The 25987-nt window shown below is 36.6% G+C and overlaps 1 protein-coding gene across 6 annotated transcripts in view; it reads right to left on the minus strand.

Annotated features, from left to right (window-relative positions):
• Positions 1-25987, minus strand: part of DLG2 (discs large MAGUK scaffold protein 2) — a 1243318-nt gene that overhangs the window by 775958 nt on the left and 441373 nt on the right. For 4 of the 6 annotated variants that reach the window (XM_088018004.1, XM_088018003.1, XM_088018002.1 and 1 more), the window contains exon 1: positions 24745-25053. The exons of the other annotated variants lie outside the window; for them this stretch is intronic. In XM_088018004.1, coding sequence (XP_087874130.1) covers positions 24745-25053 — 309 coding nt within the window. Of the gene's footprint in view, positions 1-24744; positions 25054-25987 lie in introns of those variants that run through there. 6 annotated transcript variants of the gene reach the window in all.

A 25987-nucleotide genomic window follows, 5' to 3' on the forward strand; every position in this document is an offset into this window, starting at 1 on the left:
AGGGATACTCTTTTGCGCAGTTAACATCATAGAATTTTCATAGACTGACTTCTTGTCTCAACTCAAGATATCAAAACAGCCCTAAAATGAAGCTCCCTGAGAGCCTGTCCTCCCTTTTCCTTCCTCCTCAACAGCATGTCTCCCCTGGGTAGCAACTACATGTTTTAGTCAGTGTTTGAATGACTCTCTCTGTCTTTCTTGCTACCTTTCCCTGCTGCCTCCTCCATCCCTTTGCTTTCTGTTTTTCTCTCCTTTACCTCTCTCTCCCTCCCTCTCTCCTTCCCTCTCTTACACACACACACACACACACACACACACACACACACACTTAGAGAAATATCTTATTGGTCTATTTCACAGGGAAGGAGAGGGTGGCATTCCTGGTGACTTTGAGGTTTCCAAATTATGTGATGAAAAGACTGGGATCAGGTGAGAGCTAGGGAGAGGTGAGCCCAGGTTATTAGGGCAGGCAAGGGGCTAGCACTAGATGAAAAAGCAAAGGGAATGGAGTTTGAATTAAAAATAAATAGATGATAGATAGATAGATAGATAGATAGATAGATAGATAGATAGATAGACAGAATGGAAAGGGGAGAGTCCTCTAGTAAAGCTTGTAGGCAGGGGAACAACAATAATTAACAAAAAAAATCTTGCTGGGGGAAGGTTAATGGTTTTGTCTGCTCCATTAATTATTTACTGTGTGAATTTGGGAAATTTAGTTAACCTCACCAAGTCTCAGCTTTCTCCTGTGTAAATTGTGAATAATAATTAATAATAATGTTTGCAACCTTCCAGGCATATTTTGAGGATTGAATGGATTACTTAACATTTCTTTGCACATAAGAGTGCTAAAAACAGCAAATGTAAATTTATTATCAATGTTATTATCATTATCATTAATATTATTAATGCCACCAGGAAGGAGAAAATATAGAAGGCCTCTGAGGTGAGGAGAATAAATTTCTGGTTGGCACTTTTAAACAATAAAGAGTTATGAGGATAGATATTATTCAAGTAAAATTCATATTTATTTGTTAAATGACTGGGAGGTGAGTACCACAGATGAAGGGAGTTCAGCTAGGATTTATTTTCAAAAGCCAGGTTCTGGGCTAGAACAAAAGCTAAATCCCAGTCTCGGAGTCATCAAAAGCATTTATCCCAGTGTTCATGAAGTCCAGGCCTATTCACCCCAAAATGATGTTGCACATAGAATGTTAATGTATTGGGGCGCCTGGGTGGCTCAGTCGTTAAGCATCTGCCTTCAGTTTAGGTCATGATCCCAGTGTCCTGGGATCAAGCCCCGCGTCAGGCTCCCTGCTAGGCAGGAAGCCTGCTTCTCCCTCTCCCACTCCCCCTGCTTGTGTTCCCTCTCTCGCTGTGTCTCTGTCGAATAAATAAATAAATAAATAATCTTTAAAAAATGTTAATGTATCAATAGCCAAACCCCAAATTAAACAAACTAAATCATTTGAAATTATACCATGAAGTCAAGACAGTGACATGTAAACTACTCCACAGTTGAAAGGCTGGCCATAAGCACAAATAATGGATTCCATCAAAATAAGCCTTGCAAATTTGATTTCACTGAACTGTGCTGATGTGATCAAAGATCAGTTAACATAGGGATCACAAACATTTATACTGGGGTGAAGCTTTTATAATGCACTGAGACTAAATATTACTCAGGCACAGAAATATAATGTTTTGTGGGCTTTATAAATCCTTTAAATCAGCAATCTCTCCCCATAAAAATGTTAAAAAAGCATATGCTTTTTGATATCCTTTCACTCTGCAATAATTTCCTTTAAAAAACATTTCAGTGAACACTAACTGAACAAAAACTGTCAATTTTCCTTTCATAATGAAAGGAAAACTGCTGTGATGAAAAGATTCTAATCATTATATCTAATTAAAAAGTTAATCCTAGGTTCCTCATTTTTAAATTCTTTCAAACATAAGAGTCTTCCTTTCAAAAATGGGAGACAAAAGCATAGTCATTAGGTTAATACTACTTCTACAGTAAAGCCACAAACTTGGAATTAATATTGGCCCAAGCTATTGTGAGAGAATTAAGGAAAATTACAAGAATCAACCAAATCTTGGCTTTTACTCACCTATGTTTTTCAATGCAGAGCAACCCCATTAGAGCACCAACAGTGGGGGATCAAATAAGTAATTGTGATTTAAGTCTTTTGTGCTATGGAGAGAGAAAAATGGGTTCTGCATCCCAGCTATGGGGGGATGTGATGTGACTCAGTCTCTAAGTATGAGTAAGAGGAAACTTTATAGGTCCAGAGAGAGAGAGCCAGAGCATATTATCCTTCTAAATAGGTGAGCCTTTTACAAACAGTCTTTTAATGTTACCCCCGAACCTCCTGATGCTCAGAGGAAGAGGAAGGAGAGGACCCTAGATGAATATGGGACATAATCCATCTACATATGATTGTCTCATCTGAATCAAAAGAATGGGTGGGGAATAGTTCTGAAGGCCTAAATGCAAATTGTAGGATTATGAGCAGGTTGCATCAACCATTTCTACCTTTTGTTTATGTGTTTAAAGTATTTTGGGGGACTGTGTGGTGATAAAAGGAAGAAAGTCTCTTTCAAGTTACCCTTTGCTAGAGGGAGTAGTAACCAGATCCATAACACAGCAGTGCATTTATAAGGGGGCTTCCTGTTTTTCATTAGGCAGGACCAACAAGATAACTCTCAGTAACTAAGCCAACTCATTCTGATAATACTCAGTGCAGCTTCTAACCTATTACAAAACAGTCCTCACTAAAGGCTGAGTATCTGCAGCTCTGAAATAAGCAAATACAATTAGATGTCAGCTCAGATCATGGCCTTCACTGAGCAAAGGGGCAATCTTCCTAATAGATTCTACTCTTCCTTCCTGACAGAATTACTTCTTCATTTTTGCCTCTCAGGGAAAGGAGGGATAGAAGATTGAGCAAATATTTTTTTGCAGAATGTGTTTTCCTAGAAGGACCTTTTAGATTTTGTTGATATCCTCTGCTTTCGGCCTTCACTTTGACTTTCTGAGAAGTAAATACTTAGGTATAAAAAGGAGTGAGAAGCATGGAGCCATTGCTCTGCTCCTTACAAGGTGTGTGTGACTTAAACTCAGCTTGGTGACATTTCTGAACCTTTATCTTCTCTATTGTAAAACAGAGATAATAATCTCTGTTATGACAGGGATCTTGGGGACTGAAATAAAAAATATAGAAAAGATTTGGAAATACTAAGGGGTGATTATTTTTCTGTGTAAGGGAAAGAAGAAGGTATTTAGCCTTTATTGGACATCCATCAAATATCAGGTACAGCACTAAGACCCTTATGTACTAGGTCTTTTAATAAAGTAACCCCAAGGGATGGGCATGGTGCCCACGGAACAGACAAGCAAAAGAAATGGTAGAGAGATTGAGTAATGTATCTAAGCTCTCAAAGCTTGATAATTGTAGAGACAAAATGAAAATCAATGCTGTTTCCCTCCAAAGACAATGCTTAGCTTCCAGAAAGTGGGAAATTATGCTTTTGGTGCACAGTGGTAAAAATGCAAGGTTTGAGAATGAATCAGCAAAGGCTTGAATGCTAACACTGCCACTCACTTGGTGTTGCCATGGGTAAGTTGCTTAAATTCTCTCTGAAGTCTTGTTGTCTCATCTAAAATTGGAAAGGACTAAGTGACATTACCCACATAGTTGTGAATATTTCTAGAAAGAATGCATACATAGCACTTAGCAGGATACTTGGCACATAGTTAACATTCAGTATACATCAGTTATTACTGTTTCATCATTTAAAAAAGTTAGTGAACAACCAGCTCAGTAGATGTGTCAGGAAAATACCATAATTCCTTATAATTTATTCTGAATATTTTGAAGATGAGGTAGATTTTACCATATACAACTAAACATTGACTAAAACCATGGGGAGTCAGCTGGGTGAACAAAAATAGATGAAATTAAAGAAATAAACCCAATTAGACTTAAGGTGAAAGTTATGGTCAAGATAATGCAGAATGAGTAAAGTCAGGAATAAAAGAATGAATATTGCCAAATTACACTAAATAGGTAATGCACAAATCTTTCAATATCTTGACTAACAGCTAACCTGTAGTCTAACTTCTTGGCTATCCATTCCCATGTAGTATAATTTACATTATACATCCTAAATGATATGGGACATACGGTCCGTTCATTGAAAACATTAAAAAGTCAGTGTTAAAATGCTAACCTCTAAACTTATACCCCCCATTTACCTATTTAAAAACTTATTAAACGGGTGCCTGGGTGCCTCAGATGGTTAAGCGTCTGCCTTCGGCTCAGGTCATGATCCCAGGGTCCTGGGATCAAGTTCCGCTTTGGGCTCCCTGCTCCTTGGGAGCCTGCTTCTCCCTCTGCCTCTCTCTCTGTCTCTCTCTGTCTCTCATGAATAAATAAATAAAATCTTAAAAAAATAAAAACTTATTAAACAGGCTAAAAAACATTTAAGTGTGAGGTTTCTCCTCATACAATGACCTTTATCTCTGATTTATATTCTAAAAAATAATCTAGAGATGACCCAAAGATCTGGGAGATACAAGGGTCCATCTAAGAACAACAAGACAACTTGGGTTTAAATATCGATTCCACAGATAGTTAGGCAAACATCTATGAACCTTCTTTTCATCTATAAAATGGGAGTAGTATCTTTAGTCTTTCACAGTCATTGTGCAGGTTGGAGGAGCTGATAGGGCTACATTTATAACCAAGTTCTCAGCACCTAGGAGGCAGTCACTGGAGTAAGTTATCTTCACTTAGTTTCTTCTTTTCTTTTCTTCTCTTTTCCTTCCCTTCCCTTCCCTTTCCTCCCCCCCTCCCTCTCTCTCTCTCTTTTCTTTTTCTTTCTTTCTTTCTTTCTTTCTTTCTTTCTTTCTTTCTTTCTTTCTTTCTTTCTTTCTTTCTTTCTTTCTTTCTTTCTTTCTTTCTTTTCTTTCTTTCTTTCTTTCTTTCTTTCTTTCTTTCTTTCTTTCTTTCTTTCTTTTTCTTTCTTTCTTCTTTCTTTCTTTCTTTCTTTCTTTCTTTCTTTCTTTCTTTCTTTCTCTCTCTCTCTCTCTTTCTTTTCTAGAGAAGGAGGGGAGGAGCAGAGGGAGAGAGAGAATCATAAGTAGGCTCCACGCCTAGTGCAGAGCCTGACATAGGGCTCCTGATTTCACAACCCTGAAATCATGACTGAGCTGAAATCAAGAGTGGGATGCTTAACAGAATGAGCCACCCAGGAACCCCAGTTTCCTTTTTCTTAAGTATTTTGGAAAACATCTAATCTATTAAGTGCCCACAAGGTTCTAAACTCATTCTTAGGTATTGGTGAAGCACAACACTGCTCCTGCCCTTGAGGATTTCATAGACTGGCTAATCATTTCATGAAACTGACATCATACATTATGATGGAATGAATATGGAACATAATGGAAAACAACAACAAATTAGTTAGGGGTCTAGGGGAGGGTGAGGGATAAGTAGACCAAGGAAAACTACAGACAAAAAGAAATGCCATTGAGGCTGGTTGTGCAGAGTGGCCAGAATTCTGCAGAAAAACAAGGGAGGAAAGAATTTCCCAGGCTCAGAATAAAAGCACATGAGGTTATTCTTCACTCCTATGGTTTAGAGTGGAGATGAATTCTCCAGTGAAATGCTGTGGGTCTTTTACCCCACCCCCAGAAGAAGGAAGTTTTATGTTGGGTACGTTTGAAGAAAGAAACTGGGCATGCTCAGCTCATTCCTTTCCTCTTGGGAGCCAGCCAGCCAGCCTGAGCTTTGCAATCTCTTGTCATTGGAAGATAAACTTAGCAAGGCAGGCTCTGCCTCTGCAGAAGCTGGCAGTTTGGGGTGGGGAGTAAATCTAGTTCAAAAGATCTTGGCAAGCCTATTGGACTGCTTACCACAGCCGTTTCCTCCAATGTAGCTTTTTTATCAGTAATAAATCTGATTTTTTAAAAAAATCTCTATCAGATGGGCGCCTGGGTGGCTCAGTTGGTTAAGTGACTGCCTTCGGCTCAGGTCATGATCCTGGAGTCCCGGGATCGAGTCCCTCATCGGGCTCCCTGCTCAGCGGGGAGTCTGCTTCTCCCTCGGACTCTCCCCCCTCTCATGCTCTCTCTCTATCTCATTCTCTCTCTCAAATAAATAATAAAATAAAATCTTTAAAAAAAATCTCTATCAGAATCTCACACCTCTATCCTATCTGGTTTTAGTTTTAAGATGAAAAAAAAAAGATGCTATTTATTAAGCCCCTCAGACTTGATAGAGAGTGAGAGTTTAGTAAGTGCATAGTATATTCAAAATGTGACACTTTTTTTTTTTCTTCAGGAAGATAATATATTTAGGACAAGGAGAGGAGGAGAAACTGGTTTTAAGGTTTCAGGCTGGTCAGTGATTAGGTGTGTGTGTGGGGGACTTGTTACCCTAAGGGATTTGGACTATATCCCATAAGCTGTGTGGAGCCATTAAAGGATTTGAAGCAGGAGAGATATGAACAGGCATTTTGTGGGAGGAAGGGGTGCAGCTTGAGGTGGATGGATTAACTTGGCAAAAAGCCAAGTTAAAGACTGTTCCAATAGTCCAGGTAAGATCTTTGTGGGTAGATTTAGTCACCAATCCAATATTGAGCTCTAAATTCTCCTAGAATCTAAGAAATATAAGTCAGAAGGCCAACATACTTACTTCAAAATTGTAGTTTTAAAATATCATAAAGTCCAAAGGGCGAAAAAGCTGAATATGCAGACAGTCCTTAACTCATAAGGACTTACGGTGTTTTGAATTTAAAATGGAGTGAAAGTGATACACATTCAGTAAAAACTGTACTTTGAATTTTGATCCTCTCTTGTGCTGCTGGGCAGTGGCGGCAAACTGCAGCTCCCCATCAGCCATGGGATTATGAGGGTAGACAAGCAAGACTCTCACAACCATTGTGTAGTCATACAACCATTCTGTTCTTCACTTTCAGTACAGTACTCAACAAATTACATGAGAGATTTAACATTTTATTATAAAGGAGCTTTTGTGTTAGATGGTTTTGCCATCTAACTAACATGAGTGTACTGAGCATGTTGAAGGTAGGGGAGGCTATGCTATGATGCTCAGTAGGTTAGGTGTATTAAATGCATTTTCCAATTATGATATTTTCAACTTACAATGGGTTTATCAGGACTTAGCCCCATTGTCAGTTGAGGAATATCTGTAATGAGGGTTCCAATAAGAGGAACTAAGCTCAGCTGTTGCTGAAATGAAGGGATAATTATGTGGACAATCTAGAACTCATCAGAAATAATCACACCTAATTTAAAAACCATTGTCTAAAAGACAAGCCAAATTTCACCCATAATGCAATAGCTAGATGCTCTGCGGTGGGTGGGGGTGGGGTGGGGGGATGAGTATACAAGCCTCCTGCATCATCATTACCACTACTGTGAAAAGAATATGCATGTAACAGTACCCATAAAACAGATTAGGTCATAAAGGGTATAGTAAAGATAATTTTGATATAATTCATCTCATGATGTAAACGAACCCAATAGGAGGGAAGTTCTAATAGAGAACAGGACTGGAAATCACAGCTACCTACATAACCCTCCATACTCTGGTCCAGGTTTATCTTGCTAAACAAGCACTCTGTTTTGAATTAACTAAATAGTATGGGTTTATATCTTAAAGCAATCATGCGTACATTAAAAAGGGTAAATTGAGCTAGTTTTTGAAGAACATCTTTTGTTCCCTATTGCAGAAATGAGAAATAAAACTTAGGGATTCAATGCCTATATTTCTTTATTCAGCAAGTATTCATTAAGAACTTATTGGATGTTCTGCATTGTGTTAGTTAAGTGACAGATTTGTCCCTTGGGTGCAAAACTGCAGCAGACACAATGGACCTTGAGCTTGGGAGAGGGAGTTATCCTTAAATCATCAATTGTCCTTCCAAATTTCAAAGGAAGTTAGAAAGCTTTTCCCATTCCATTTTTCGACACATTTATCCCTATTACAAAATGATGAAGTCTTAAGAAATAAATAAATACATATTTAAATAGAATTTCTGAAAGAGCTATAAGTAAATTATTTTTAAAACTGTATTTTTCCTACGTCATTCTTAACCTATTACATTTGCAGAAGCCTCATCCATAATCAGTATTTTTTGAGCTCTATTGTGACCTAAATAAGTTTAGTTTTCTGATCACTTAATTCTTATCAGCTTCTCATAAATCAAGTCAACATCAACAAATGCATGCTAACGTATGAATTAGTGCAGCACAATGAGTGAGCTTTTGGGGTCATACCTGAGCTCCAAACATAAATCTGGTCCTTGTTAGTGATGTAAATTAGGGCAAGTTACTTTGCTTCTAAAGTCCATTTGCTCATTTATAAAATGGGGGGAAGATGACCCACATCCCCATCCTTTTTGAAGGTTAAGTTAAATTAAGATAGTATATAATAAATGCTTCACAAATGATAGCTATTATTATAATTTATTATAATTATGGCATTCACATAAAGTACACAGGATCATTGAATGGCAGGGCTATAAAAGAAACTAGAGATCTAGGCTGCCAGTTTTTTCTTTCTTATTCATGGCTAACTGTGCTAATTTTCACTCTACTCTTTTCTGAGGAGCCCTGATGTAGCCTCACCATCTTTCTTAGCATTACTGTCCATTCAGCCATCATGAATCAATCAGGGTCAACACAGTGAAACATATTAACAATGTTTTTCATCTAGTCTAGCTTCCTCCAGCTGACATTCACTAAGATTCTGAGACTTGGTTTGGGTGATTCAGAGTCCAGAGTTAGCTCAGCTAAATTTCCTGATTTCTAGTTTTGCATCTTTCCACTGGAGCACACTCACTCACTCTCCTCTGAGTTATGAAATTCAAGCATGAATCCAAGTTGGGAGAGACAGATCACTTAACAGCTTGGTACTATGTGATTTCTGCTGAGGCACAGATTAAACCATGACCCTTGCGATATACAGTTACAGACTGATTTGCAATAAGGAACTGCTTAGGAAACTATTCATGTGCTCTGTCAAGGCTAATGCTAAAATGGGATCAACAATACAGTAATTTTAGTGATGGGATAATGGATATTATACCAAACTGGTGCCATGTTAGCCACAGCCATCACATGATAAGAGGACACTTTCAGATTCTACAAAATATGATTTATCAATTTCAACATCAATTTAGTCAATTGGTGTAGAATGTACAAAGGGAATATCTGTTCTCAGTGGCTGGTTTATTTGTAAAAAAAAAAATACAACTTACTCATTACTGTCTTAATAGCAAATTAAAGTTTAAAGGAAGAATAACTCTTAGAAAAATGCTTGTTTATATTCCAAAAATCCCCTTAGAATTTAATTAGCAAAATAACCAGTATCAACTCTTAAAATCAAAGATTCAGAAAGAACAATGGACATGTGCCTGCAGTACTCTTTTGTTACGTGAAGCTTAATCTTAAGAAATTGAGACTAGATTCCATTGTAAATGGACTCAATTTCCTACACCATCTCTCCTTCATATTTGGGATAATCTCTAAGTTCATTAGAAATTACAAATGAATGAATGGTGTTCCAGGGATATACTCAAGATCTCATAGTTCAATTGAAAAGTAATGGATGGAGAGAGAAAGAAGAGACCATATGCTTGAACCATATGCTCTAAATAATAATAATGATGATGATGATGATGATAATTTTCAGTAAAGTCAAGTGATTATTTCCTTCTAAGCATCCCACCCAAACTCTCTTCATCTAGTGACTTTCCTAGATAAAGATTATCTGTCATTCAATGTATTTAAACAAGATATCACAAATACCTTTCTCATGAAACTCGTAGAGGGAAGGGTCAATGCCAGAGCTTCAGAGGAAGGGGAGGGTCAACATCACATATTTGATGGGCCATGTCTACTGCCTTGTGCTCAGTATCTGGGGACATTATTAAGACACCCTCCCAATATTCAACTTAAAAATGAAGTAAATTATAATGTCCTTATAATAGCAAAGCTCAGTCATTCAAGATAACCTTAAAGAAATGCAAGAACACTCAGGCCAGCAGGATGGTTGAAAATATCATCCTCCCTAAAGAAAAAACTGTATCAATCCAAAATTTGGAAAAGATGTTAAAGCAAAGAAAAGGGGAAATCACAGAGGCAAGGAATGTCTATCAATCAGGAACACACTAGGTGGGAAGGACTGTGAACATTTGAGTTCAAATAATTAACAAATTCCAAAGATGTTTTGACTCCAAGGAGAGAGATCCAATAGCTGGAAATTATCCTTCACTTCTTTCATTTTTCTTATCTGCTTCATTTTGTCATCTTTTACCTATTTATTCCATCTTATTGTTCTACATGCAGAATACAGCCTCAATCCATACAGTGGATCATCATCACCATTGCTGCTACCTGAGTCCAGCCATCATTATCCCTCCCTTGAAAACACATACTGCTGGGCGCCTGGGTGGCTCAGTTGTTTAAGTGACTGCCTTCAGCTCAGGTCATGATCCTGGAGTCCCGGGATTGAGTCCCACATCGGGCTCCCTGCTCAGCAGGGAGTCTGCTTCTCCCTCTGACCCTCTTCCCTCTCGTGCTCTCTATCTCTCTCATTCTCTCTCTCTCAAATAAATAAATAAATCTTAAAAAAAAAAGAAAATACATCCTGCTATAGGACATTCTAAATAGGTTCCCTCCTGCCCTTATCACCTCCCCACAGCTCATCCTCACTATGTACATCAAGATCGTGTCATGTCCAATGGCTTCTTGTTGAATTTTGAATAAAATTCAGACTCCCTCCTATAGTCTCCAAAGTCACCATGACTTGGACTTACCTAAATCTACAATCTCCATTCCTGCCCTTCTTCCACATACTCTCTCTTTTCCATATTAACCTTCTTCTGTTGCAGAAACATATAAAACTTGTTGCTACCCTAGAATTCTTGAACATGCTATTCTTTAATTTGTAACTTCACCTGAAGATTGTTATAAAACCTGTCTCCTTTTCATCTTTCATCCTTCAAATATCAACTCAGCAGTCTCCTCTTCATTAAAACCTTCCCTTATTCTAGTGTCTTATCCAAAGAAGCATCCCCTCTATCAACCTATCTCCATACCACACCGCCCCAGTTTATTTTTTAGTCATTTGTCACTGTCTAAAGTAATCTTATTTGTTTACTTGTTAATTTTATGTATTTCTCAACTAAATCTTGCCTATTGTATTTATTGCTTTATTTTCAAATTTCTAGAACAGGATTTGACATACACTAGATAATGAATAAATCTTTGTGAATGAATAAACAAATGAATTTTATGTACATGGGTATTTCAATTCTTCTGGTAATTATCTTTTTCACTGAAATAAATTACTTTTACATAATATGATATCATGTATTTTTAAGTCAGTCTGAGTCAGTTTTTCATGGTCTCAATTTCCTCTGAATACTTGTCAGATATTAGATACTTATCTGGGCTTTCAAAAAGACAAAATGTGGGATCCAGGGACCTAAAGAAGTACCTCATTAGCTTGCCTTACCTAGCATATTATTCCCTCCCTACCAATTTTTAAAAGATACTGTTCTTTTATTCACTTATAAAATATGTCAGGCCCTTTTCCTGCATTAAAGATGTAGAAATAAATAAGGCACAGTTTGTGTTCTCTCAAAGCTTCTAAAATGGTAGATGAAGCAGATATGTAAGCAATTACAATGCTAAGTGAAAGGTAGGTGACATACAATATTCTGTGAGAGCACAGAAAATGAAGTTTTAAAGAAGATAACATTTGAGATGATCCTTGAATGATGAATGTGATGCTATCAAACACAGGAACAGGGAAAGTCAACAATAAAGGGGGGGGGGCATGAAAAAAGATTTGGCAGGAGACTGCACTGTGGCTTTAGGGAATCAGGGAACAAGTGTTTGGCTGTTACCAGATAAAAGAGGAGTGGCGGAGATGGGTTTGGAGAGCAGGTTGAAGCCAAAATGAAGGCCATCTTGAATGCTCTGCTAAGAAAGTCAAGTTTTATTTTGTAAACTAGCATTTGGAAGCTTGTGTTTCATGAAATACTGGTAAATATTTCATCATACATATTTAGGCAACATTGCACATACTTTACCTCGCTTGGAAAGATGTAAAACCCCAAGGGCTTTGAACAATCCTATAATAAAAAATAAACAACTATTTAACATCCAACATAAACCATCCATTAATATTTCCAGACATACTTGCCTTCTCTAGAAGTCAGAGTACTCGTAAAGTGAAGCACTACTTTAAATGATTTGGATTTGCTAAGTCATTTAAATTGGTGAGTGATAGGAATAAAACTGAGTCTTAAGATAAATTTGGCAACAAAAATATTTGGAACGGATGGAAGGCATATGGGAGACCAGTGGCTATTGCAAATAGCTTATGTTAATGATAATGCACATCTATACTCAATAATTAAGAGTGAGAATATAAAAAGGGAAAATGTTTCAGACATTCTGAGATATAATTCTACATTAACTTTCATCAATTAATGAGTGAGGGCCCTGGGAGAGGAAGGGTGATAGAGGTGTTTATGACTCCCTAATTTTCTGGCATGGTAAATGGACTGAACAGTAGGACATGTTTGAGAGCAGCACAGAGCACAAGAAACAAAACAAATAAAAAAAACACAGGCTGAAGGCTTTGAGTGAACTTCCCAAAAAAGGATGGGGATTATAATATCAATCATTACTCATCCTTTTTTGACTTAATTATTGGAAAAGTAATAATTATAAGTCTAAAAAGAACTACCAATTATGCTGGGCTCCTTAATAAGCTCAAAAGAGTTTCTGTCCTTAATCAACTTACAGTCATCAACCTATTGAACTGTCACCTTTTTATTCGGTCCTTTGCGAATGATGTTCTCTCCTGTACTGAAAAAACAGTCACCCTCGCAGCATTGATGGATTGGCTTCACATTTTGTTTAGGACAGCCAGGGAGTGCCCAGCCTTGATAAGAGGAGTCCATAGAATTATTATATATATAAATTTGATTCTAAATATTGGCATTAGCACTGTAGAACTGTGTTTTTAGAGGATAACATGTCATAGAATCATTTTAAGATATGGTTCTGACTTTTAGGGACAGCCTGCCTGCATTTTAAGACATGTGGATCCCAAATCATCCTTGAATATGTCTACATACAAATTTCATAAAATTCTTATCCATACATAAGCATACTATAAAATAGGGGAGGATATTTCTAGAATATTTCCTTTCCCCATCTCATCCATTAGATCACTTTTCCTCTTCAGATTCCCTGACTGTCAATTTAGTGCCCACATTTCACTCCTCAGCAAACTCTCTATTGACATAGTCAGATAGCCTGTCTACATCTGCCTATTGTACTAATTACCTTTTCATCTGTCACTCAATTCAGTCTTGCTCACCTACGTCAGTGTGAGAAGAAGAGCATTCCGCTTTTTTCCTTCCAGAGAACAGACTTAAGGAAAGGAGTTACAGTGACAAGAGAGACAGAGGCATAGATCACTCACAAAGATGGTTAAAGAACTACTTTACTATATTTAGGATAGGCAGAATTTCTCTCACCAGGAATTTTAAGCAGAAACTACGCACCTATTTGTATATCCTTCTTTCCTTCTTTCCTTCCTTCTTTCCTTTTTTCCTTCCTTCCTTCCTCCCTTCCTTCCTTTCCTTCCTTTTATCCATCCATCCATACATACATATATCCATCCTACCATCCACCCAATCCATAAATGAAGCATGTATTAAATTGTCAGCTGGCTATTATTATTATGCTGGGTATTATAGATGATGCCATAACAGTATCACAATTGGCTACAATCACATGAAAAGTAACTCATCTTCATTAACAAATAAAAACAAATTAAAATAGTAATGGCATGCAATTTTTTGGCTTACCAAATTCATAAACTTTTTTAAAATGATAAAACTATGAAGAGTACAGGAGGAAAGACATGTTCATACACTCCTGAAATGAGAGGACTGTAAATTTGTAAAGTCTTCTTAGAAGAAATTTGGTATTTAACTCTAAGCTGCATGGAGCAGGGATCAGTCTCTTTTGTTCTCCTTTATATCCCCATTGATTAACATAGTGTTTTGGTATATGGGAACTATTTGATCATTAATTACTGAATAAAAATTGGATGAATGACTAGATAAATACTATGAGCCTTAAAAAAGTTGCATAATTGACTCAGTGATTCCTTTCCTGAAAATATGTCTCTATGAGAAATGTGATCAAATGTTCATGTACACCAATGTTGACTTCAGTATTGTTTGTATTAATTATAATTTAAAAAGATAACCTAAACTCCAACAATTTGAATTTTGATAGAAAGAGGAATATTTGACAGTAATAAAATTATGTCGACAAGAAAAATAGTTACCTGGCTTAGGAAAATGCTCACAATATATTGTTAGTTTTAAAAAGCAATGTGGTTTTATATTGTCAAATTCTCACAGGTGTATACAGACAATATCTTTAGGTGAGCATGTGTTAATACAAAATATTATATATGTTTTTCTGAAGATACATATACAGGGACAATTAAAAACACAAAAAGGGAATCAAAGCATTAACTGTGGTTACCTCGAGGCGGAATTACAGGTCTTTTAATTTTTTTCAAAAATATCTTTAGCTTAAAATATTTTTACCAGAATGTGTTATTTTTACATCAAAACCAAATAATAAAATTATTTTTAAAAAAGAGTATAAATGTTCACCCTTAAACCAAGAGGATTTATAATTATCTACTTAGTTTTTATTTTTATTAAAAAATTAAATTGAAAATGGAGAATAAAAAATATTGCAAGTCTTCCTCCTAATCTTGATGTGAACCTAAAACTGTTCTAAAAAAAAAAAAAAGCTTTAAAAAAAAAAAAACCTAAAACTCTGCAGGTAAATGCAGTAATGTGTGTGATATAGATTAAACTAGATCAGAAAAATGAATGAACAGTATGAAAATAGAATCAAAACTGTTTTGTACGACTGTCTTTCCAGTCTGTCAGAAGCAGATATATTTACTTATCATTCTACAATGTAATAAAATCCTAATTGTTTACATAGTTTTAAAGTTAATTCATTTTTTAAACAAATCGGTACTATTGAGGAACTATAACAAACACTGTTTACCACTAGCTAAATAGCACAGCCCATCAGAATAAAGTACAAAGGTCTTCAATTATGGATTTTTCATGTGGTGGTGCCAACTACTGTACTCTGAGCACTTATATTTAATGGTGAAAATGATGGATAAAAAAGGTCATGCGGTCTACAATAGATTGTACAGAAACTAATTATAAAATAATATTTCATGACATTATTTCAGCCTTCTAGAGAACAAATGGCTCCTAAATTGGACAAAGAAGTTGCGCAGAATCATTTCTTTTCTTCTGGTTGTCCTCTCAAAGTACAGTCCTGTACCTTCATTGTTGAACACCATGACCCATTTGAATGCGGAACTTAATTTCTGAACAGTTATTCCAATATTTTAACAGCACCACAATAGAATAAGAATCTGAGTATAACTAAAAACAAAACAAAACAATAAATGCATGTTAACTTTTTATTATATTCTGTTTTAAAGAGAACTACTATAAGGGTAAAAGATATCACTCTTGATCTTAAGGCACATGCATAATTAGTAATGATAACAATTATAAAGCAGATTTAAAACTAATTAAGTACTTTACATACAAGGCCCTGTGCTAATATTCATTCAGAAACCAAGAACACTTTATTGAACTAGTGCTACAGGCTGGGTCCTGGGGAAACAAAGGTAGTTTGTGCTCTAATGGAACTCAGCTTAGTGGAACATATAGATAAGTACTCGTAACTGTGATACAATGTAAAGGTAAGTCATATACAGTAACCAGCTAGACATAAAGATATAGATGACATGGCCTCTCCTCTCCACAGCCAGGGATACAGTTGAGGAATCTGGGTCCAAATGTATAATTTAATAATGATACTATAAGAATTACACAAAGGTAAGTGGATAACTAGCATGGTGGGTCGGACTCTAAGTTGGGCATATGAGAAATCTCTCACTCTCTTATCAGCAGACTGAGAAGGACACTAACCACAATGCAAGGTAATATGCCAATGGCGCCGGCTACCACGTTAAGTCGAGCTTTTGTGTTATGATGAGCTGGAAAGGATTAATGAGGAGGATGTGCTTGAACCAGGTCTTTAAAAAATGGATAGACTCTGTTAGGCAGAATGGGACACTGCATCAGAAGAAAATGGAAAACTGATAGTCTAATGCAGAGGTTGGCAAACTTTTTCTGTAAAGGGCCGGATCCTCAATTCTATTAGACTCAACCTTTCCACTTTATAATAATTGTTTTGTCAGATCCTCCTTTCTCCATCTGAAATGAAATTCATAGATAATACAACTGCCTACACATATTTTTTATATACTAAAGTAAAAGGAGAAATACAAAAAAGTATTTTATATTAGAAAGATGTTTTCAATATGTCAATCTGTGAGCCCAACCGTACTGACCAATGCAGTGAAGTAGTCAAATGCTCATGTGTACTTATAATTAATAAATATAGATTTAAATGGAATAAAGAGACCAGATACCATTTCTTACAAGAAGTATAAGAAAAGTGAAAGAAAAAATACATATATGATGGATCCTAGATTAAAAATCAGTGTTGGAAGAAATAATAACAGATCATTTGCAGCTAATAAGAAATCAAAGGAAATAACTTCAGTTCAAATACAGATACTCTAAGAAGAGTGCCAATAGTTAAGGTGGAGAAAGCTAAAAAAAAAAGTCATTTTTTAGAAATAAACTGACCCTTATTTATAACTTTGGTGTCAAAATAATTCCCTGTTTCCTATAGGACAGTCCAGGCAGGTAATTTATCTATCATCTCCTTAATCTCTACCTCTTTATCCCTGTTTGGAATTCTCCCCAGTGTAAATGTATACATTTGATTTCTAGTACTTCAAAAGACCTTGGAACTCTACCCTTTGATTAAAAAAATGGGGAATGGGGACTAGATTTAACAACAACAGCAACATAACAACTCAGAACCTAAGAGCTTATAGGGAAGTTAAGTGTAAATGACCTTTGGGATAATACCAGAGTAGTACTGAAAACCACAGAAAACTAAAGAAAAAGTAATTTCAGTTACTTTCACAAAACGTATTTCTCATTATATGATAAAAATATTTAAAAATTAATATATGGTATGTCAGTGAAATGAAATGTTTTTTTTAAAACAATCCTATTACTGAAATTTAGTGAGATCTTTGTATTTTACGCATTTCTAACAATTTAAAATCTTTGGTTGTAGGTCTATTAAAAGAAGCCTCAAGTCTCTTCAATTACATAATGGCAGGTGATATTTACAAACGGAGACTGATACAGGAGAGATGTATCGGTGACAGCAATCAATACAGGAGCAGCAGCTTTAGGACAGGATCTTCCAAATGGGAATCAATTCCTATTAAATCCCTAACAGAACAGAATAAAATGATTCCTTGATTTACATAGAAGTTACATTCCCAGAAGACTTAATGATGAGTAAATCCATGCAGAAAATACTTCATGTCTGTTTGTAAAACTGAACTTGACTTTAGGCTTAAAAAATCATAAACTTAAAAAAATCTTCATGAATGTCCAGTAGCATGTTAAAAATTGTGTAGTACAAAGGGTGATTCTTTGTTGTGCAGAACTTCTGTGCACATGACAGTGCATCTAGCATCCTTGGCTCCTTTCTGCTAGATGCCAGCATCACCTCCCAATCATTAGTAATACATAAACTATCTCTGTACAATTCTAAAATTATTTCTAGTGGCTCTTCTCTCTATCTCTTTGGGATTGCTGGTCTAAATTATGAGGTAGTAGAAATAAGGAGTAAGATAACTTTTTACATAATGCCCAACCCGCATTACCAACAAATTACATGTTTCATAATTTTCTGCCAATAACTAACTTCATAAAGAGGAGGACAGGTCTTAGAGAGGGAAGGCAGCTTGACACAGTAAAAAGGTAACTCAGTTCTGTGTTCAAAGACAGGGACTGATTCTGCCACAAACTGAAGGACCCTGAGCAAATCTTTTAACTTTTCTAGGCTTCGTGTTCTCCTTTGGAAAATGTACTAGAAGACCTCTAAATTCCCATCCACGTCTGACATAATTATAACACAGATATATGTCTTTGGGAAATTAAAAGAAGGAAACAAAGTAGCCTAGAGAATGGAGGAGAATAAAATTGGGCGGGGCTACATTTGTAACAGATGAAACAATATCATAAAAAGGAAGAGGATGAACAATGGAGATGGTAGTATTAAAGAAAGATATTTGATTCTTGGCATGATAAATACTGAGTAGCTGATGTGAGATTTACAACACTCAGCACTGTATGGTAATGCTCTTGGATGTAAGACAGATAACGTCTAATGTGCTTTTGTTATGTATGTATATTAAGTTTAAAATACATGGTTCTCAATTCCTCACTATACATTTTTGCAAGATTGAATCTAATTTGCAAATAACCATAAGTTACAAGGTATTTCTTTGTCTTTTTTTTTAAAGATTTTATTTATTTATTAGAGTGAGAGCGAGCAAGCAGGAGGGAGAGGGAGAGAGAATCTGAAGCAGACTCTGCATTGAGTGCAGAACCCGATGTGGGGCTTGATCCCATGAATCGAGATCATGCCTGAGTCGGAACCAAGAATTGGATGCTTAACCAACTGAGCCACCCAGCTGCCCCATTACAAGGTATTTCTAAGAGCAAGTATCAGTGCTGTGAGAATCAACTTCAACTCCTTCAGATCAGCACAATTCTTAACCTTAATCAGAGAGGGGAGGGGGCTTTAGGGGTCCAACCAACTCAGGGTTCCCAACGCCAGAAAATGAAGCAGAATGGGAAAATCTAGGATTCTGCTAGGGGTTGCCAGTTCTCCCAACTATGTAAAACACTCCAATTGCTTAAAAAAATTTCCTGTTAAATTAGAAAGTTAAAAAAGTTCTCTGGGGATGTTCTACCTCCCACTGTTCCTCAAAGAAGTCTTTCTGTAAGATTTGGTGGAAAGGGTAAGTGGTCATATAGACACCTACATTTGAAACAAATTCTACCCTTATCAGATGTGCCATCAGGAGAAAATTACTCAGCCCTAATTTTCACATTTATAAAATGGGGATTTTATTTTTTTTATTTTTTAAAGATTTTATTTATTTGTCAGAGAGAGAGCACACAAGCAGGGGGAGAGGCCCAGGCAGAGGGAGAAGCAGACTCCCCGCTGAACAGGGAGCCTGATACGGGACTCCATCTCAGGACTCTGAGATCATGACCTGAGCCACTTAACTGACAGCCACCCAGGCGTCCCTATAAAATGGGGATTTTAATGTTGTTGGGAGAATTCAAAAAATGACCAACATAGAGCCCTAGCATAATGCTGCACACACTGTGGGTATCGTGAGTATTCAGTAAATATTATCACCTTTGCTCTTTCCTTTCCCACCCTCAGTTTGTGTCTACTTGTCCAGCCCTAGAGAAAATACTCGTTCATGTCAGCATTCAGAAAGGGGGGTGGGGTGATTGAAGTGTTGACCAAGCAGCTTCAGGTCTGCTCAAGGAATGCCTAGAACGTTAATTCCTTTAGTATTATCTCTTATTCTCTTCTGTTTCCTTTGCCTGAAGGCAGCTGGTGTTTTCCAGAGACTAAAAAGTCTTATTCTTCCTTGGTAAGGGGCTCTCTTTCTAGAAGGAATCAGTAGAAGCAGAGTTAAAACAAGCTGTTAGATCTTTCTGGCTAGACATAAGCTGAGCCTGAGATTTTAGCCTAGGGCAACCCTACTTTTTGGACAAAAAAAGGTTCTCTGCACTCAAGTTGCTGCAAACTGCTGTGTCTGGAAGAGCTGCAAAGGGACCCTTAGGAAAGATTTACAGAGTTTGGCTAAATGCTTCAAACACCGTTGTTCTAGTAGGATGTTGCTGAGAAAATCTAATATCTCCTACCTTTGAATATAACATAATGGGAATGCTACTTCATCAATACAGTTCTATTATGTATATATTTTGTGTGTGTGTGTGTGTGTGTGTGTGTGTGTGTGTGTGTGTGTAGGCTTTGTTGTAAATCTCTGAGAACCCTGAAGGGCAAAATGTCATCCTGCCATCATGTGGAACTGTGCCAAATGTTTCTGGACAGTTGTCTAACTTAACCTTAATTATTATAAGTAAGACATCAAAAAATTCAGTGAACAAAGTAGAAATTCTAACAAAGGACCACAATACTGATTAATTCATTCGATGGACAATAAGTTCTTTAGGTTAAAAAAGCATAATTTGGGTATCATTAGTAGCAATAAATACCACTTATCGAACAATTCCTATATTCTAAGCACCACTCTGGGCTCTTCTAGATAGAGTATTTTTAATTCTTATTACATTTTCCCATAACATAATTTTATCATCCTAAGTTTTACAGAGAAGACAAATGAATCTTAAAGAGATTAAGGAAGTGAGGTCACACAGAGCTAGTAAGTTCAAACTTAGGACTGTCTCTCCTTAAAGCATAAATCTTTTCCAAAGCTCTTCCCATTAATGAATGGGTGTCAGTTGACAGAGTCACAGAATATTAGTATTGGAAGAGATATGGGACTTCATTTAGGAAAGATCATTTTTTCTTAGAAACAGAGAAACTGAGGCCCAGAACGGTTCACTGACCACAAAGCCAAACCCATAGAGAGTAGCAGAGCAGGTGCCGGGATCCTGTGGCGACCGGTTCCATGCTGCCTGCTCAGCAAAGTCCTCAATGAAGCCCACAAGACTTTTTGTGACCAAGCCCTGCCCAGGTCTCCAGCCCCAGCTCTTGATGAACCTACTCTCTAGTGCCTAATGCTCTGGGCAAACAGAACTCTGAGCAGTTCCACACAGCAACAGGGATGTTATATGTGTTTCTGGTTTTGTTATTTTTACCTAGAAATATCATCTCTCTTTGCTCACTTGAGAAACACAGGCATGTTACTTTTACGTTCAATTCAATTCAGCCCAAGGATCACCACTTCTGGAAGTCTTCCCTGATTCACTTATTTTTCTCTTCCTGGCCAATCAGATATAATGAATTAAGGAATAGGTTAATAATAGCCAGCTTTTATAGCAGGCTTCTTATTCATTCATTCTACAAATATTTATTGAACCCCCTTACTACATGTTAGCACTGTGCTAAGTGCCTTATATTTATTATGTTAATCATTCCTCACTACAATCCTGAGTTAGGTACTACTTTTATGCTCATTTTATAAAACAGAAAATCTAGGCTTAAAGAGATGCAGTACCTTTTCATAAAAATAAAATTAAATAAATGTATACATTAAAAATGTAAAAATGTTCTTGCTTTCTTACTCCTCTATAGTTCCTCTGTATCCTGAATATGTATTGACTATGGACTTTGTAGGACTCTATGGAACTTGTTTCACTTCCAATTTGTGACTTATGATGATATAATTCTGTATACATACTGATACATTTACTAAATATTATATAGCACTGCAGGCCACAGGCTCCACAATGGTAGGGGTGGTATTTCTTTTGTTTACTACCTATCCACAAGCCAGAGAAAGCAGCACATGGTAAGCACTCGGGAAATGATAGGTGAATAAACAAATGAAGAATGAATGAATGAAGTTCAAATGCATAGAACTCTGGTGTTTGAATCTCAGCTGTTCTGTGCTTCCACCCCAGATCAGCCTGCACTGGGGAGAAATGCCACATACACAATGATGGACATCCTTCCCGCCCACCCCCCACCCCAAGGCCAACACTATTATCCTACATGTGCATTCTAGAACTCACTTCTGGAAACTATAATTTTCCATTTTCTTACCTATTATTATGGTCATATTAATTCTACAGATCCAAATGGAATGAAAACTTATTTGAGAAAGGACAGAAGCTGTTTTTTAGTCTTGCTGAGGAACAACATAATGACAGTGTCCTGTTAGCACACAGTACCCCAAATAACAGGAGTTTGGCAAAGAGCCTTGGGAGGAACTCAAGTCATTACCATGGCCCTCTATTATAGCAGCCGGAAATCACACTGCTGATTTCCACGTAATACAGCAAATATCTCTGAGGGCAGGATCCCAGCTCCCAGACACTTAGCAGCCCTCAGGCACGTTCTGTACCACATGTGGGGCCCAAGGCTACTCTACAGCATGCACTCTCCCCCTGTCTACTTTATTAAGAATTCTAATGTTTAGTACCATTAACCTCCATCCTTCATTTCACAATATTTCACAGGATATCTCTAGTTAATTTAAGGGGTATGGATAGTATCACAAAATTCTCAAAACAGAAGTGGCTTTCAAAGGACACATATGCATATACCTAGACACACATATGGTTTTATTTTTGTGATAGTATCTATGGGTGTATAGTGCTTACACATACTGTATATTTTAAATATTAGATATGTTCTACAGATACATATGTAAATGAATGTACATATACATGTAGTCATATATATATGAATACACATACATAAATCAGCATTTTAGAACACTTATAAGAAGTAAAGAAATGTACTTTATATGGAGAGAATAAAACATCCTTTGGAAGAACAAGATAGTACTTTCTGGGTGAGAAAAGAATAATATAGAACTTTAATTTTTATATGTATATATGTATATGCATGCCTACATGTACATGTGTATATATACACATATATCCATATGTATATATACTTATAAATACATGAAAATATGTTAATATGTGCAAGTATCTAGTTATTACAGGGATATTTAAATACATATATTAAAATCTATGCATAACACTTTCACAGGACTGAGATGGTAAAAGCATGGAAGGGTCAGGTGTCACAACACTAAAGTCCCTAAAAGATATGGTATTGTAACTCCAATATTTGGGAGTCATTGTTCTTCCTAGCTAACAATAAAGTGCCTGTGAATAAGTGAGAAAATTTATAGAAATGTGTGTGAAAAAGAATGGGAGATGGTGACTGTCTCAATTTATTACCTTTTCATATGTCACTGGATCTTTAATTATCAGTACAGAGAGTCTATTTCAATCCTCTAAAGCATTAAATGGCTACAAATTTAAGGCAAGTAGGAGGCTGACTTTGTTAAAAACCAAGGAAGGGAAGTTTCCCTTGACTGATGAAAAATGTACAAAAATTTGAGAGCATGGTTATTTTAATGTACAATTAGAGATTTTTGGTTTGAGAAATTATCATTTATGAAACGCAAGTCTTTTTGCATCTTGGATAAAAAGAATTGTGACCATAAAACAAGTTTGCTTATTCTACTCTGAAACAAGTTGGCTTATTCTACTCTGTGCAAAAACTGTAAGTTAGATGTGTGTTTGTCTTCATTGCCTATGTGAGCCTTGAGAATCTAACATAATCGACACAGAGATATACTTTAAAGACATTTAAATGCATGCATTTGTAAGAGAATATGTAGAGACTTTAAAATTGTCAAGACTGTTTTTTCAGGTTGGAATTCATGTTAACTTTAAAAAATAACCAAGTTTCCAAATATCAGCCTCCATTTCAAACTGTTTAATACTAAAATGACAATATATTCTTCATTTAAATCAGATGCTGAGATGCATGATATCAATGCATCAAAAGTCACATATGTGCAACAGTATCATTAAGATCTAGTGATATATGATATTCTTGGAAGTACTTTTTAAAAAACTAATATTAAAATCAGAATGTTCTCTCCACCTCTCAGATCATAACATTTCATTCACGATCAATAGCCACTTCTCAATTATATTAAGATCACATGAAAATTAAGAAAGGATTTTTTTTCTGCAAACAGCTTTTCTCTTTTTCAATGGATATTTAAGAACTATCATTGTTCAATATTTATGAGAGTGATTACAGGTGCACTCTATTTAAATTTTACAGCATTTACAGGAAGTTGTCTTCCCTCTTATGGATGGGGGCAGGAAACAATAAGCCAATTTCATTTCTGATAAAATGCCAGTAGTTTGGGGCAAGAATAAGCTAGAAATTAAATTAAGGGAATCTGTACATCTGCTTCAGAAATACATTATAGAAGAAAGAGAGTTATAGTTTTTAATATAAATAACCTTGTTGCTTCCCTATGAATAAATAAAATGTTTCATTATTTTATTCTGAGTGTAATCATCCTCTGGTTTCCTCCCAATTATTCCTTTTGTTTGTAAAATGAATTATTTAGGAAAAACACAAATTCTTCCCTATTACTGAAAAGGTATACAGTATTATAAGAGTAAAATTAAAAGAGCATAGTTCAAATCACTACTTTAAATAGGTGAAGAAATAAATGCCCTTTTATGATTAAAGAGATGGAAAGTATCTCAGTTTATTTTTTCTCTCCCTTAAAAAAAAAAAATGAGGCTAGGCAGGACACAAAAGTTAACAATGGTTAGAAGTTAAAGTGCTGCTAAAAGCCTATGATACAGCATAGTAAAATCATCTAAGAACTAGAAAAGTTGAACTTGGGGAAAGTCACTGAAAGAAACTGAGCATAGCATCTTTGGACTCTCACGGCCACCCAGAGGTGTGAGCCCACAAACACCTGTAAAAATGACAGTTTTTTCCAGGCCCACCATCTTCCAAACAGGCGCAACCAGTCAGCAAGGAGGAACCGGCAAAGTTTTCCAAACCATGCTACCCTCACACAACTTGCTCTCAGTTTCTTCCGATATTCAAGGGAAAGTCATAAGGAAAAGGCTCACCTGTGTTGGGCTGAACCAACCATGTGGGCAGGCGCAACGCTCCCCACAAGTCCCTTTGCCCTTGGTGCCCGTCTTGTGGGGGCTTTTCCGCACACTGTCCCACAAAGTGACCAGCTTGGTCCTGTTTGAAGCTGGGCCCCCAGGTCCTGAAGAGGGCATGGTCTGAGAATTGTACCCAAGCCCCTGAGGGCTCCTCTGCCAGCCACAAGCGCAGTGGGCATCCCTGATCAGTGTGGGTGCACTCCTGCCGGCATCCATCCCATCGGACCCCCGGCTGCAGCTGTGTTGCTTGGTGAGGTATGCATTCATACTGCACTGATGCCTACTCTTTCCTTTGGTCAGCTCTGCACAGGAATGTCTCCTCCCTCACACCCCTTTCTTCCAGGCAGTTGTAAAAGTCTTTTTTTTTTTTTCCTTCTGTGGATCCCTCAGTATCTTTGACAGCTGCTATAAGCAGTGCATCGTGGGAGCAGCAAGAGCAGCTCCGCACAGCATTATCTGCGGGCTGGTAGCTCTTTGTCAATAGATGACTCAACTCACAGAGCAACTTGACAGTATCCCTGCTCTAGGCAGAAGCAATCAATGCTCCACACAGCTGGGCTACAAGACTGTACACTGTGTTACAAACCCTTTTTGGATGGAGCCCCACAGTAAAGAATACTGTTTGCAATTTGGCATTCTGGCGTTTCCCTCTCCTAGATGAGCCCTGTACAAAATACAGATCTCAGGAGAGAAAGCTTCCTATCAGACTAGCAGGATCCTTCTAGGCTGAAATAATATAGGATGGGCAATTTAAAATGATGGGAAAGTTAACCTGTAAAGAAATTTCCAACATTTACAGGAATCACTTATCTAGAGAGATACTTGCCAAAACACAGAACACATGAGGTAGCTAAGTAAGAGCATCAATATTAACTCTAAACAACATTAATTCATTTAGAAAAATCACTGAGATCACAGCATTATACTATAGTCCTTTAAAATTTGGAGCTTTAATTTGTTTTAGATCATGATTTTATATTATAATTCAAACACACATTTTTTAATGCAATGAATGATTATTAATTCTTTCTGATTCAAAATAAAGCAATTTTCAAAGTTCAAAACTGATGGGTTGGCTTATTTAAACATAATGTTTTTCCTTACCCCAAATTATTCTGAGGATTTCCTTTCAAATACTTTACCACAACAAATACATTCACCACAGAAAGAGTCTGCATTTTAAAGTGAAAGACACATCCAA

The sequence above is a fragment of the Eumetopias jubatus genome, unplaced genomic scaffold (genome assembly GCF_037043125.1).
Source record: "Eumetopias jubatus isolate StellerSeaLion01/CBP00866 unplaced genomic scaffold, mEumJub1_p1.0 scaffold_13, whole genome shotgun sequence".
Lineage (NCBI taxonomy): Eukaryota > Metazoa > Chordata > Mammalia > Carnivora > Otariidae > Eumetopias > Eumetopias jubatus.